The sequence below is a fragment of the Nycticebus coucang genome, chromosome 8 (genome assembly GCF_027406575.1).
Source record: "Nycticebus coucang isolate mNycCou1 chromosome 8, mNycCou1.pri, whole genome shotgun sequence".
In the NCBI taxonomy this organism is placed as follows: Eukaryota; Metazoa; Chordata; class Mammalia; order Primates; family Lorisidae; genus Nycticebus; species Nycticebus coucang.
The window spans coordinates 11,291,258-11,303,320 of record NC_069787.1 but is presented as its reverse complement, the minus strand read 5'-3'; the positions used below and the strand labels follow the sequence as shown (position 1 = coordinate 11,303,320).

The window sequence follows — 12,063 nt, the reverse complement described above, 5'->3', positions numbered from 1 at the left end:
ACTACCATTTCAGAAGCCTTAATAACGCTTCATGTCCCATTATGTAATGCTGCATATCAAACTGTCCCGAGGCGCAGTGGCTTAAACCAGCAATATCTATGTTGCCCACTAATCAGCATTCCGGCGGGGCTGAGGAGGGGACACCTTGTGTCTGTGCATGTGGCGCCTCTGGGAGCAGCTCACAGCTGGGGGCTGTGGGCATCTGAAGCCTGTTCCTTGTGTGTTTGGCTGGATGCTGGGAAGACACACAGCTGTGCCTTGGGGGGGCTCTCCGTCTATCTCTGTGTGGGTCCTCCACATGGCCACCCGAGCATGGAAGCCTCAGTCTGCTGGGACTTCTTTCCTGTCCACTCAGGGATCCTGAGGTGTGTGTACTGAGAGAGAGCACCCGGCTGAAAGCTGCACTGCCTTTATAACTATCTCGGAAGTCATAGTGCATCGCTTTCTGCCACATTCTGTTTTATAGACTTGAATCACTAAAGTGGAACCACAGTTGCAGAAAGGGAATTAAATTCCATGTTGATTGGAAAAAGTCCAAGAATTCACCACCATGATTTAAGTACTCACGACTAAGGGAGCCCCACACCCAATCCTGCAGAATCTTAGCTTTTGAGACAGTTGACAGTACAATGTTCTTCAGCTTTCTCAAAGCTAGTGTTCACAAATTGCAAAGGCCCCATGTGCAGTATATTTCACATCTTTCAATTTGGCCCTTAATGAAGACTCTCACACCATTTGAACCAAGTATGAGGGCAAAACTCGCCTGGCACAGGAGAAACCCCACATTAGTTGACTTCTGGAAGGTCTGTGCCACACCTCCTCTCCTGAGGGGGAAAACAGGCTGCAAACAAGGTTGCATGGAAAATGTTAGAAACATTCCCATGAGCAAGCTGATTTTAGAGCGCTGGGAGTATGAACAAGAACCACCTGGTCTGCTAAGGCTAAACCCTCCTTCTCCATTCCTTTCACCATAACCCCAAAGCACTTCCACTTGCCCATACCAGCTCCTTCAGAGGAAATAGTCTGGGAATGGCTACGTTGGGTTTTCTGAAAAATAACCTAGAACTGAAACATTCTAGGAGTTCAAACTGGCCTTTGTGGTAACCAAACCAAGTTGATGATGTCATTTTTGCTGAGGTTATACATAAGGTCATCTTTAAACACTCTGTGACAGTGGTTCTCAAAGGAAGGCTTCTGACCATGCCTGCATCCCCTGGGAACCTGCAAATCCTTGTGCTCCATCCCAAATCTACTGAATCAGGCAGTGCTGGGGTGGGGGAAGCAGCAATCTCTTTTAACAAGCTCTCTAGGGGCTTGCGAAGCCAACTCGAGCCTGAAAACTATCTTAGAGGGGGTGGGGGCAGAAAATAGGAGCTGGAGAGCTGGGTCTGGATCAGCGGCAGACGGGCGAGGCAATGTGCTTCTCTGGCCACAGGGAAAATGGCAGAGCTCACAGTGGAAGGAAGGACCCCTCCTGCTGGTCTACCGGCCTGTGGCAGCATAGAAGTGAAGTCCAGCCCTCCAAATCTGCTTCCAAAATGTCATTGTTTCTTAGGGAAGTGATTTAACCCCTCTAATTCTAAGTTTCTATCCTGCAAAGAAGGCCGAGGTAAGGATAACAGGCTGGTCATCACTGAGCCCGTAACAACAGTGTTTATCAACCTTTTTATCTACGGCATACTTAAACCTAGAGTTAAACTTCCATGACGCACTTAAATTATGACACTCAAAAAAAAAAAAAAAAAGAATATATGCACTGTGCTTTGACCTCCTTTCAAAAATAACCTAATTAATGATCTTCACACATTTTCGTGCCATACCTAAGATCCTCTCACAGCATGCTGGTTGAACGTCAGTGGCTTATAAAGTCCCCAGATTTCAGTATCTCATTTATTTCATGCAACAAACCCCATGATGTTGCTATTATTACTATCTCCATTTGAATAGTGAAAAAAAAACAAACTGAGGCACAGAGAAGTTAGGTAACTTGCCCAAGGTCACACAGCTATGGCCCAGGCAGCCTGACTCAAGATCTCCCTTCCCAGCCACCAACTGCAATTCAGAAATTGTAAACTTTGGTACCAATGATTGTGGGGAGAGATTAAGTTTGTGCAGAGAAAAATGGGGCCAGGACCTTAGGACCAAGCCAAGCAGGCTGGGCGTTCTGATCTTGGTCTCCAGCCTGTCCCTGGTGGCTGAGGGGCCACCTGGTTGACAGAGCCAGGACAACTTCAGCTATCTCATCCTTTGAGACAGCTGGGAAAAGGGCACAGAAAATAGCTCAAAGGCAAGGAGAGAAAATTGCTTCCTGACCCATGCTGCCTGCCAGGACATCTTGTTTTCATAAAATGATAGTGACACTGTTTACTTAAAAGTGCTGGCTACTGGTAGTAATAGGGCCAAGAGCCAGGGATACTAGACAGAAGAGTGAGGGAAAGGACAGTCCTCCCAGGGGGCTTGCAAAAGCACTTTCCAATAGATAAGAAGGTTGAGACCAAGCTCTGTGAACATAACTCTTTCTCCCTTCCTCCAAGCTATCACCAGAGTTTTCTCCCTGTAGTACAAGTCAGAACATCACACTCCTCAGCTCAAGAACGAGCTATGGTTCCCATTGCCTCCAGAGTGAAGTCCCAACCTATAACCTGGGTTCAGACCCACCTGTGATCACTCCAAACTATCTTTCTGACCACACATCGCCCTCCTTCCTCAAGGGTCATCAAGGAGCCTGCGATGCTCCCCAGACAAGTTCAGGTGCACTTTCTCCCTGTCCCTTCCCCTCCTTCCACGTGAAACCAAGTCTAGGCATTCGGAGTTGAGAGCCCCATGGATACATCTCGGTAATACCTGATTGGGTGCTGTTGAGTGTACTTGACAATGAGGCCTTTCTGTGTAGGTGAGAATTCTGTAAAAACTAGAAGCCAGAAAGAAAACTCACTTTGTACTCAGACAGCCCTGATGAAATAGTTTACCATTCCCAGCTATACTGAAGGGATGGTGGAAATAAGTGGACACAGACTCGTCACTTGCTTTTCCCCCGGTGACCTCCAGGACAGCTGGGACTCAGTCCTGTGAAGAGGAACGGGGTTTTCATTCCGGAGAAGGACTCACACCATTATTCTCCTGGGCCTTATCGAAACCACTAATCTGGCATGTTCTGAGGAATATTATCAGGCAGTCAGGATCTGGTTCAAGATATATCCAGTTATCCAACACATTCCTTATATAGACATTTCACCCAACAACTGCGACGCTCAGAAACTGCTGTCAGGACGTGTACATTCTTTGTCTGTTTTTCAATTTTCTTTTCCTCATTTTTGCCATTTTTATTTCCTCTTCAATATTAAGTACATACTTGCAGTCTATAAGTAAAGAATTGTAAGTGTTCTGACTCTGAACTTGTGCTTCCTCATCTTTATGTGGCAAAAAATAAATATTTCAATAAATATTGGCTGACACGTAGTTAGGGCTTAGTTAAGTTGAAATTATCATCTAAAGCCAAGGTCAGAGGGCACAGGCTAAATATTTCAGGAGTTTTGTGTCCAAAGCTAAAATTCAGGGTATTATATAGGCATTTTATATCAGAAGAGAGAAAAAATTTTTCTTGAGATTTTTATTGATGAAATTGAAAATACAATAATATTTGAGCATGGTTTTCTTTAAAAAGAATGTAGTTCTCATAAGAAAAGTGGAATTCTTTTTTTTGAGAGAAAACATTTCACTTAATTGGAAGGCAAGTGCAAAATCCGTTCTTTGTTCTCACTGTCCTGCAAGGACAGACAGTGGCCCAGTTTGGCCATGGGCTGCAGATTGCTGACGCCAGATCTAAAGGCGACAGGATGCAGGAGAAGGAACTTGGCGTTGGAGTCAGGTTGGCTGTCAGCTGTGTAGTGTTGAGCCGGTCCCTGAATCTCTCTGAACCTCACTTTGGCCATCTCTAAGAAAGAAAATAATGATTTCCCTAACAGAGATATAACTCTGGAAGAGGAAGTAAGTCTCTGTGGTTTATGTAAGAGATATTGGTGAGGAGTCCAAAGCCCTGAGTACAGTGCTGGTTGTAGACATGCCCTAAGGACATGACAGCCATCCTCATCACCACCACCACCATCAGCAGCAACAGCTTTGAAGGACAGGGGATAATTCCAAAATGGCCCAAGAAGATTTTATGGATTGAGAATGTCAAGTCCTTATTCTTTAGAGAATGAGAATAGGCAAATTATAAATGTGTGATGGGTGAATACCTGAATGAATGAATAAATGAATGGATATTTACCAACTCTCTCTGCTCCCGGGGATCAGGCAGAAGAGAGAAGTCTTGGACTCTCACAGTTCAGTTCTCCCAGACTCGATCACCCTCCCCAGGAAGTCTTTCTCAGAACTAAAGCTGAGGAACAACATGCATTGCGTTCCACCTTGTCGTGGTTCCTGAGCCAGCCAGGGATAATGTCACCGGTAGTAAGAAATAGATAAGGAAGACCCAGACAGCAAGAGGAGCAGAGGCAGCCAGGGGTTAGCTGCGTTACCTACCAGAGGCCTATGGGGAAGCTGCTTCTCACCTCCAGCCACACCTGAACACTGGGATGCCCTCTGCTGGGGGCCCTCTTAGTACTTCAGACAATTCCCCGACTTCAGTCTCCCCACAGACCCAGCTCAGTTCCCACAGAAAGCCATGGAGTCAAGGGTTAAAGTTTGAATCCCAGCTCTGTTTCTTGGCTGTGCCCCTTGGACAAGGTATTTCATCTTCACTGAGCCTCATTTTTCTCATCTTGTAAAATGGGTGCATCCCCCATGTCACTGCATATCCTGCCCAGAGGGTTGCCATGAGGACCAGGTAGGAAAGTGGCTGACTTCTAAGCCCTCTTCTCCCTGAGACGCCTCTCCTGCTAAGGTGTCCCTGCTGGTGCCCCCCAAGTCTCTCGCTCTCCATTTCCTTGTCTTAGTACTTGCCACATTCTCTGATTATCTCACCTGTTTGTTTACGTATTTTTCTTCCTCCCCCTCACCCCACCACACACATTGTCCCAGGCTCCTGAGGGCCCTGGCTGTATCTGTCTAGGTTGCTCTGTATCCCAGCAACTAGCCCAGGGTTTGGCACACAGTAGGTATTCAGTAAACAGGATAAGTCACTGAAAAGCAAGACAGCTGTCCACACAACTGTCTCTGGAGCCCAGCCCTCTGCCACACCTCATCTAAACTTGCCTCTGAGGTGCAGGCAGGTGCATCATCTGCTAATGTCTTCCATGGTTGTCTGTTGTCCCCTAGGTGGGAAGTAGGATGTTGGAGGGCAGAGTGAAAATATTCACTTCTGCTCCACTGCATGCCAGGCACTGGATATATGTGATGGCCAGCAGAAGCAGATGTGGCTCGGCTTCCAAGGTGCTTCCGTCTAATGTGGACAGAACCTATATCATACAATCATACAGAGAAAGGCAGGAAGAGAGGCTTGCATACAGGACTGACTGCCCTTGGGGAAGGGTCAGAAAAGCTTTCCCAGAACAGAAGATATTTAAGTCTGATACTCAAAGAATGAAAAGGAGTTAACCAGGCAAAGAGGTGTTGGAACAATGTTCCCAGAGCAGCAAGTGCAAAGGCCCTGTGGCAAGTGGTACATTCCTTTATTCAGCAACTACTGATAGGGGGAATTTATGTTCCAGGCCCTATAGATGGTCCTGGGTCAGAGCAGTGGCCAAGCAGCCTTGCCCCTCCCTCTGCAGCTGACCACCCCCCTACACAGGCTCAAGTCAACCGATCACACAGCCATCCAGAAATGTCCTTAGCTAAATTTACTGAGTGCCAATCCATGGCTCTCAAAGTCCTTTTGGTGAATCCGTGAGATCAAAGTTATGCATGATTTCCAAATAATTCATATAAATAAACCCACCCTTGAGGAAGTGGAGCCGTCTATACACGCAGAATACATAGTGACTTCCTTCCAAAGAGAACAACGTGGAAAGGAGAAAAAAAGAGTCACTTTGCAATGCAGACTCTGACAAACTGCCTCTGCCAGGGGTCAAGACCAACCCCACTGTGTAAGTCATGGCGACAGTACACACCCTTGGTAGGATGTGGGGAGAACGGCAATTTGCCTCTGTGACCTTCCTCCCAAGGTCGTAATCATGATAATAACATTGGTCAAATTCCAATTGAGAGACATTTGACAAAATACCTAGTGGGTGCTCCTCAAAACTGTCACGGTTACAAAAAACAAATTCTGAGAAACTGTTACAGCCAAGAGGAACCTAAGGAGACGTGACCACTAAATGTAGTGTGATATCTTGGATGGGACCCAGAATAGACAAGGGCATTAGGTAAAATCTATGAACGTCTGAGTAAGGTTTGGACATTAGTTAATAATAACATATCACCATTGGTTGATTAATCATGACAAAATATCATATTAGTGTAAGATGTTAAGAAAAGAGAAAACTAAGTGTGAGGTACATAAGAATTCTGTGTACTATTTCTGCAATTTTGCTGAAAAGCTAAAACTACTTAAAAATAAAAAGCTTAGTAAAAACTAATTATGCTTGGCTTATGCCGGCAATCCTAGCACTCTGGGAGGTTGAAGTGGATGGATTGCTTCAGCTCATGAGTTCAAGACCAGCCTGAGTGAAACCCCATCTCTAAAAACTAGCCGGGCATTGTGGCAGGCACCTGTAGTCCCAGCTACTCGGGAGGCTGAGGCAAGAGGATTGCTCAAACCCAAGAGGTTGCTCTGAGCTGTGATGCCACAGCATTCTACCAAGAGTGACAAAGGGAGACGCTGTCTCAAAAAAAAAAATAAAAAATTACACCTGGGTAAAAGATCCATTCAAAGTGAAAGGGGGACCAACAGGTTTTAACATAACCAAGTAAGAAAGATTTATTGATAACGCTTGCTGATTTCACAGTGCAACTAACTTCAGAAACTACCATCTGTTGAATTTTATTACAGTATCAAAAAAGAATATCCCCAATTATCTGGAAAAGCTATTACAATAGCCATCTCTTCCAGCTTTCTATCATTATGAGGGCAGATTTTCTTCATGTATTTCCACCAAAACAACATAATGCACAAGATGAAATGCTGAAGCAGCTGTGGGAATCCAGCTGTTAGACAGAGATTTGCAAAAACGTAAATCAATGTCTTAAATTTTTCTTCTCACTAAATTTTTTGTTTTGGAAAATATAGTTATTTTTAGTAAGATGTTACTAAAATATATGTTAACATGTTTTTGGTTTATTGCCATTTTAATACATTAATGAACAAATACTGAATTTTTTCTCAATTTATACTTTCTTTCGTGTGATAAATATCAATAGTCTTTACCCACATGAACAAAAACTCTGAGGGGATCTCAGTAATTTTTAAGAATCTAAGAGGTCTTGAGACCAAATAATTTGTCAATCTCTGTGCTAAATGAATCACTGTGCTAAATTATTTAGTTCTTAACAAAAAACCTATTAGGTAGGCAATAGTGTTATCCCACTTTGCAGAGAGGCTAGAGCTGGGATTCGAACCGAGGCACTGTGCATTCCTGACTTCTTCGTATCGTCATCTTTCCCCACCTTCCAGGTCTGTGAGCTCTGCAAGGGCGTGGTCCCTGTCGATAGCCCCGTGGTCTACGCAGACAGGGCAGGCTACAGTAAGCAGTGGCACCCGGTCTGCTTTGTGTGTGTCAAGTGCTCTGAGCCACTGGTGGACCTCATCTACTTCTGGAAGGACGGTGCGCCCTGGTGTGGCCGCCATTACTGTGAGAGCCTGCGGCCCCGGTGCTCCGGCTGCGATGAGGTGGGAGATAGTGGGCTGGATATGGGCTTGGGGCGGGCACTCCTACTTTTGAGGGGAGGGTGCAGAGCCCAGTGGGAGTGTGGCTCTGTTGATGATGTGCTGTACAGATAGGGAAACTGAGGTCAGGCCTCACTGCATGAGGTCTGCCTCCATTTTCTCATCTGCAAAATGGAGCTAGTACTAATTCCCACCCTTGAGTTTGCTGGGATGGGTCAGACCCAGAGTGCCCTGAGTCTTGTCCTTGGCACAATGTTTGGCACTTAGTAAGTATTCAGAAGCACATTCAGGGTGTGCCAGGAGGAGGCTGCCCACACTGAAACAGAGATCTGCATCTATTGGTGTGGTCGTGTGGTTACCTAAACCCTGTGCCTCAGTTTCATCACATATATTAATAAAATGGGGATGAGAATAGTGCCCATCCCATGAAGATAAATGAGAAATGTGTGCACATGCTCGGCACCAAATGCTGACCTAGTTACTAATAAATGGTACATGCTGTTCCTCTTATGATTATAATGTAATATAATACAATAATTTAGCATTAATGTAATACAATACAATATGAAAGTTATAAATGCCACGGAGGGGATTCAGGTCTCTCATACAGGTTTAGAATAGAGAAACTCCAAAGTGTATTAATAATAACGATACTAATGACAATAATAGTAAGTACTCTTGAAATGCCATTGGTAGCAGGAAATGCGCTACATTCATCTTTGGCACGGATGAGGGCTCAATGGGTCTTCCTATTCAGCCAAAATCTGCTTCCTATACACTGGTCTCTGTGTGAAGTTAAAACTCTGCAATCCTCTTGCCTAATAACTGGGTTATCAGATGGTATCAAGAAAGGACTGTTGCAGGCCTGCCCATACATGTTTCAGGGGACAGTAGTGTATTCACAGTAACAATTCTTCATCTAAGGACTTATAATGGGTCAGTAATTTGCTACATATTTGATAAATCTCTCACAGTGATCCTTTAGGGAGACTCTTATGATCTCCGTTTTACATGTGAAGAAAGTGTGGTTCATGAAAGGCCGATGACAGTCACACTGCGCTGACTCCGTGTTGGTCACGCCTCCAAACATTTTATATAGAGGAAGACAATTAGCACCCACAAAGCCCTATGTGATGGGGCGTATTTGTGTCCCCATTTTACAGATGTGGGATCTGAGGCACAGAAAGATGACGTACTCTGCCCAAAGTCAAGAAGCTGATAAACGTCATAAGTGACAACTCGTACCCGGTTCCTGTTTGACTTCAGAATCAGAGGCCTATTCACCATTAGGCTATTCTGTTCTTCCTGAGACTTGGGGGCTCCTTGCATATGTATATTGCAAAGTGTCACTTTATTCCAAGCCCAGGCAACCCTCGTATTCTGGCTCTTGAGGTTGGCCAAAGGCAGCTTCTCGATCATTAAGCTGTGTGTCCTTAGCAGGGTGTGTCCATGGCTGGACTTTGAGTTTGGCCCAAAGAGTTTCACAGATTCTGGGTAAATAAAAACTGCCTACAGTGAAGGATTTTGCCTTCCATCTGAGAAGCTAAGATGCAACCATGACCCTTAGAAAATACTGTACTTACTGCCTCAAATTTACAGCAGATTTCTCTGCTGAGGCTCGTAAAAGTCACAGTAAGAATGGGATGGGATGGGACTAACCGCTTTCCTATAACTTGTCCTAGACACACTGTCTCTCCCTAGGGATAGAACCCAAGTCATGTATTTCTTCTGCTCCCCTCCCCAGATAATATTCTCAGAGGACTACCAGCGTGTGGAAGGACTGGCCTGGCACCGCAAGCACTTTATCTGTGAGGGCTGTGAGCAGCTGCTCAGTGGCCGGGCATACATCATCAGCAAGGGGCAGCTTCTGTGCCCAACTTGCAGCAAGTCCAAACGCTCCTGAACGGCTGCCCACCTGCAGCCAGAATCCACAGGAGTCCACCAAGAAGGAGAGCGCCAGGCACACTGGGCCATCCTAAGCATCTAACGCAAGAGCCAGTGAGCAGCATAAACAGTTGTTTGTTTTTTGGTGGAAAGACATATAATATATTCTAGGTTAGGTGGTGGTGGATCCTGGAGGGTCAATAATTTCAAAACCAGAAATGTTCTAAGAAGTCTTAGGATGGAGTTCTCTTTTGGTTTTGTGGTTTCACAGCTGCATCCAACTAAAGACATCCTGTGAGGCATCCTGCAGGGGAGCTCAAGGAGGAATTTCCCAGAATGCAATTCCGAGTGACCGCATCACATAGCTATAGAATGTGAGTGCTTTTCCATGGACATGGGAGCTCCTCCAAGAGCAGGCTGGGATCCCAACTATCGCTTGCTGCCTCTTTTTCAAGTGGAATTTGAATTTTAAATAAACAACCTTTTTGTGGCATGATAAACATATCAATAAAAGTTTTGTGAATTCTATGTGCACTCTTATCTAATTATTTACACTATGGCAATAATTTTACGACATCTATTTAACCCATGACCCTGGTGCTGGCAGAAAATACCACCAATGATGCTGATGAGTCTCTTTCTTCATGCGTGTCATCATATTTCCACTGGGAGTGCAGGCCCTTGGGCAGAACCTTCCTCCTGTCTCCTGAGTCTATATACAGTACCCACAGATCACTGATATAACAGGCATGTCACATTTCTTGGCACACCCAAAAGTGGCCTCCTGGAAACAGATCACCTTCTCGTTAGCCAGGGACCTGACTCAGCTGCCCTCAGAGCCCAGGCCGGTAATGACTGAAACCCTCTAAGAACAACACCAGTAGTGGGGAGCCACCAAACAGAGCCACTTAAGCTCCACCAGTGGGTGCCACGTTCATGAGAAATCTCTCAGTTTTTAAATGTTGCCAACTAAACATTGAATGAGCCAAATAGAATAGGTCTTGGGGCCAGATTTTCTCTCCCTTTTATGGTCTCTCTGAGCCTTTTCAGCCCTCAAATTAACTTTCTTCCCAAAATTTCTAAAGAAAAAAAAAAACCTAACTTTTCTACTAGAGATAAAAGATGAAAAAGACAAAAGTCCTGGGAGCTCACGGTCCAGTCACTAGTGGTTTTCTTTCTTAAATGTCCTCATCTGCCAATTTCACCCTCCAAATTTTCTTCAATTTCACCCTCCGAATTTTGCTGGCACTGTCTCTTTTAGTGTGTTTTCCAAGTTTGACCAAAGCTATTGTGATATCCTCCTAAGGTGGTGGTTTTCTGCGTCCACTTCTCTCTAGTCACCCTTAGTTTCCCTGCGGGGTCATCTTCCCAAAGACAAGTTGTGAGTGGGTCATTCCTTGGTCATAGGTTACCCAGGATACTTCACACCCACAATCCTATGGTCCCTCCAGACTTCCGGGTTCAGCAGGCCGGGATTTCCTCCCACCCACCTTGAAGCCTCTTTCTTAATGTCTCTTCTCATCTAGGAAGACTTCCCTGTCCTCTCCTTCCTTTGGGTGTTTTATCTTTACCTTTATCTATAAGCTCTTAAGCTCTTAATCAACGCAGTGATTCTCGCATTGCTTTTATTATGCTATAATTACTTGTAAGGAAAAGGTTACAACTTTGAACTTCCTAAGGATCACTTTGTTTAATCTTTGTTTCCTCAACCCTTAGTACAAATCCTAGCAACTAAATGAAAGAATTAACAACCTAGGGCTCTTGGGTGGTTCGTTTTTGCTGCCAAAATCCTCAAGATCAAAAATAAAAATTTCAGACTAAGGTACACACTGTTGGCTGCCTGAATGTTAACCATTCACTGCCTCTTCTTCCTCCTTATGGGAAGAACCCAACCTCTGCAGCTACAGAAAGGTCATGTGACTTCACACCAGACAATGGGGCTCCTTCATGGAAGAGTGTCTTAGAAAAGTTCTCTTCCTTAAGAAGAGGTGTCTGGAGGGAAAGATCCCTGTCTTCTGCTTTGTTTTTTCTTTAGAATTTCAAAAGAACTTACAAAAAAAGTTACAAGAAGAGAACAAAGAACCATGTGACTGTTTTTGACATAGAGCCCCATCATCCCTGAATATTTTAGTGTATAATTTCCACAAATAAGGACATACTCCTACATAACCACAGTACAACCATCAAAATCAGGAAATCAACATCGACTCCTTGGTATCATGTAATCTTAAAGCATCACCAACTGTCCCAATAATGTCTTTTTTACCAAAAAGAAGTCCAGGCTCACATTTCATTTAGTGATCTTGTCTCTTTAATCTTCTTCAATTTGAAAATGTTCCTGGTTCTTAATGTTCATGACTTTGACATCTTTTAAAGATGAAAGGCCAGTTATTGAATAGAATGTACTTCAAATT

The 12,063-nt window shown here is 44.5% G+C and overlaps 1 protein-coding gene across 1 annotated transcript in view; it reads left to right on the top strand.

Moving 5' to 3' along the window:
* LMCD1 (LIM and cysteine rich domains 1) overlaps window positions 1-10,177 on the top strand; it is a 69,194-nt gene extending 59,017 nt beyond the window's left edge. The window contains exons 5-6 of the mRNA XM_053600043.1: window positions 7,553-7,768; window positions 9,510-10,177. Of these exons, the coding sequence (XP_053456018.1) occupies window positions 7,553-7,768; window positions 9,510-9,668 (375 nt within the window). The 3' untranslated portion in view covers window positions 9,669-10,177. The remainder of the gene's footprint in view (window positions 1-7,552; window positions 7,769-9,509) is intronic.
* Window positions 10,178-12,063: the final 1,886 nt, after the last annotated feature.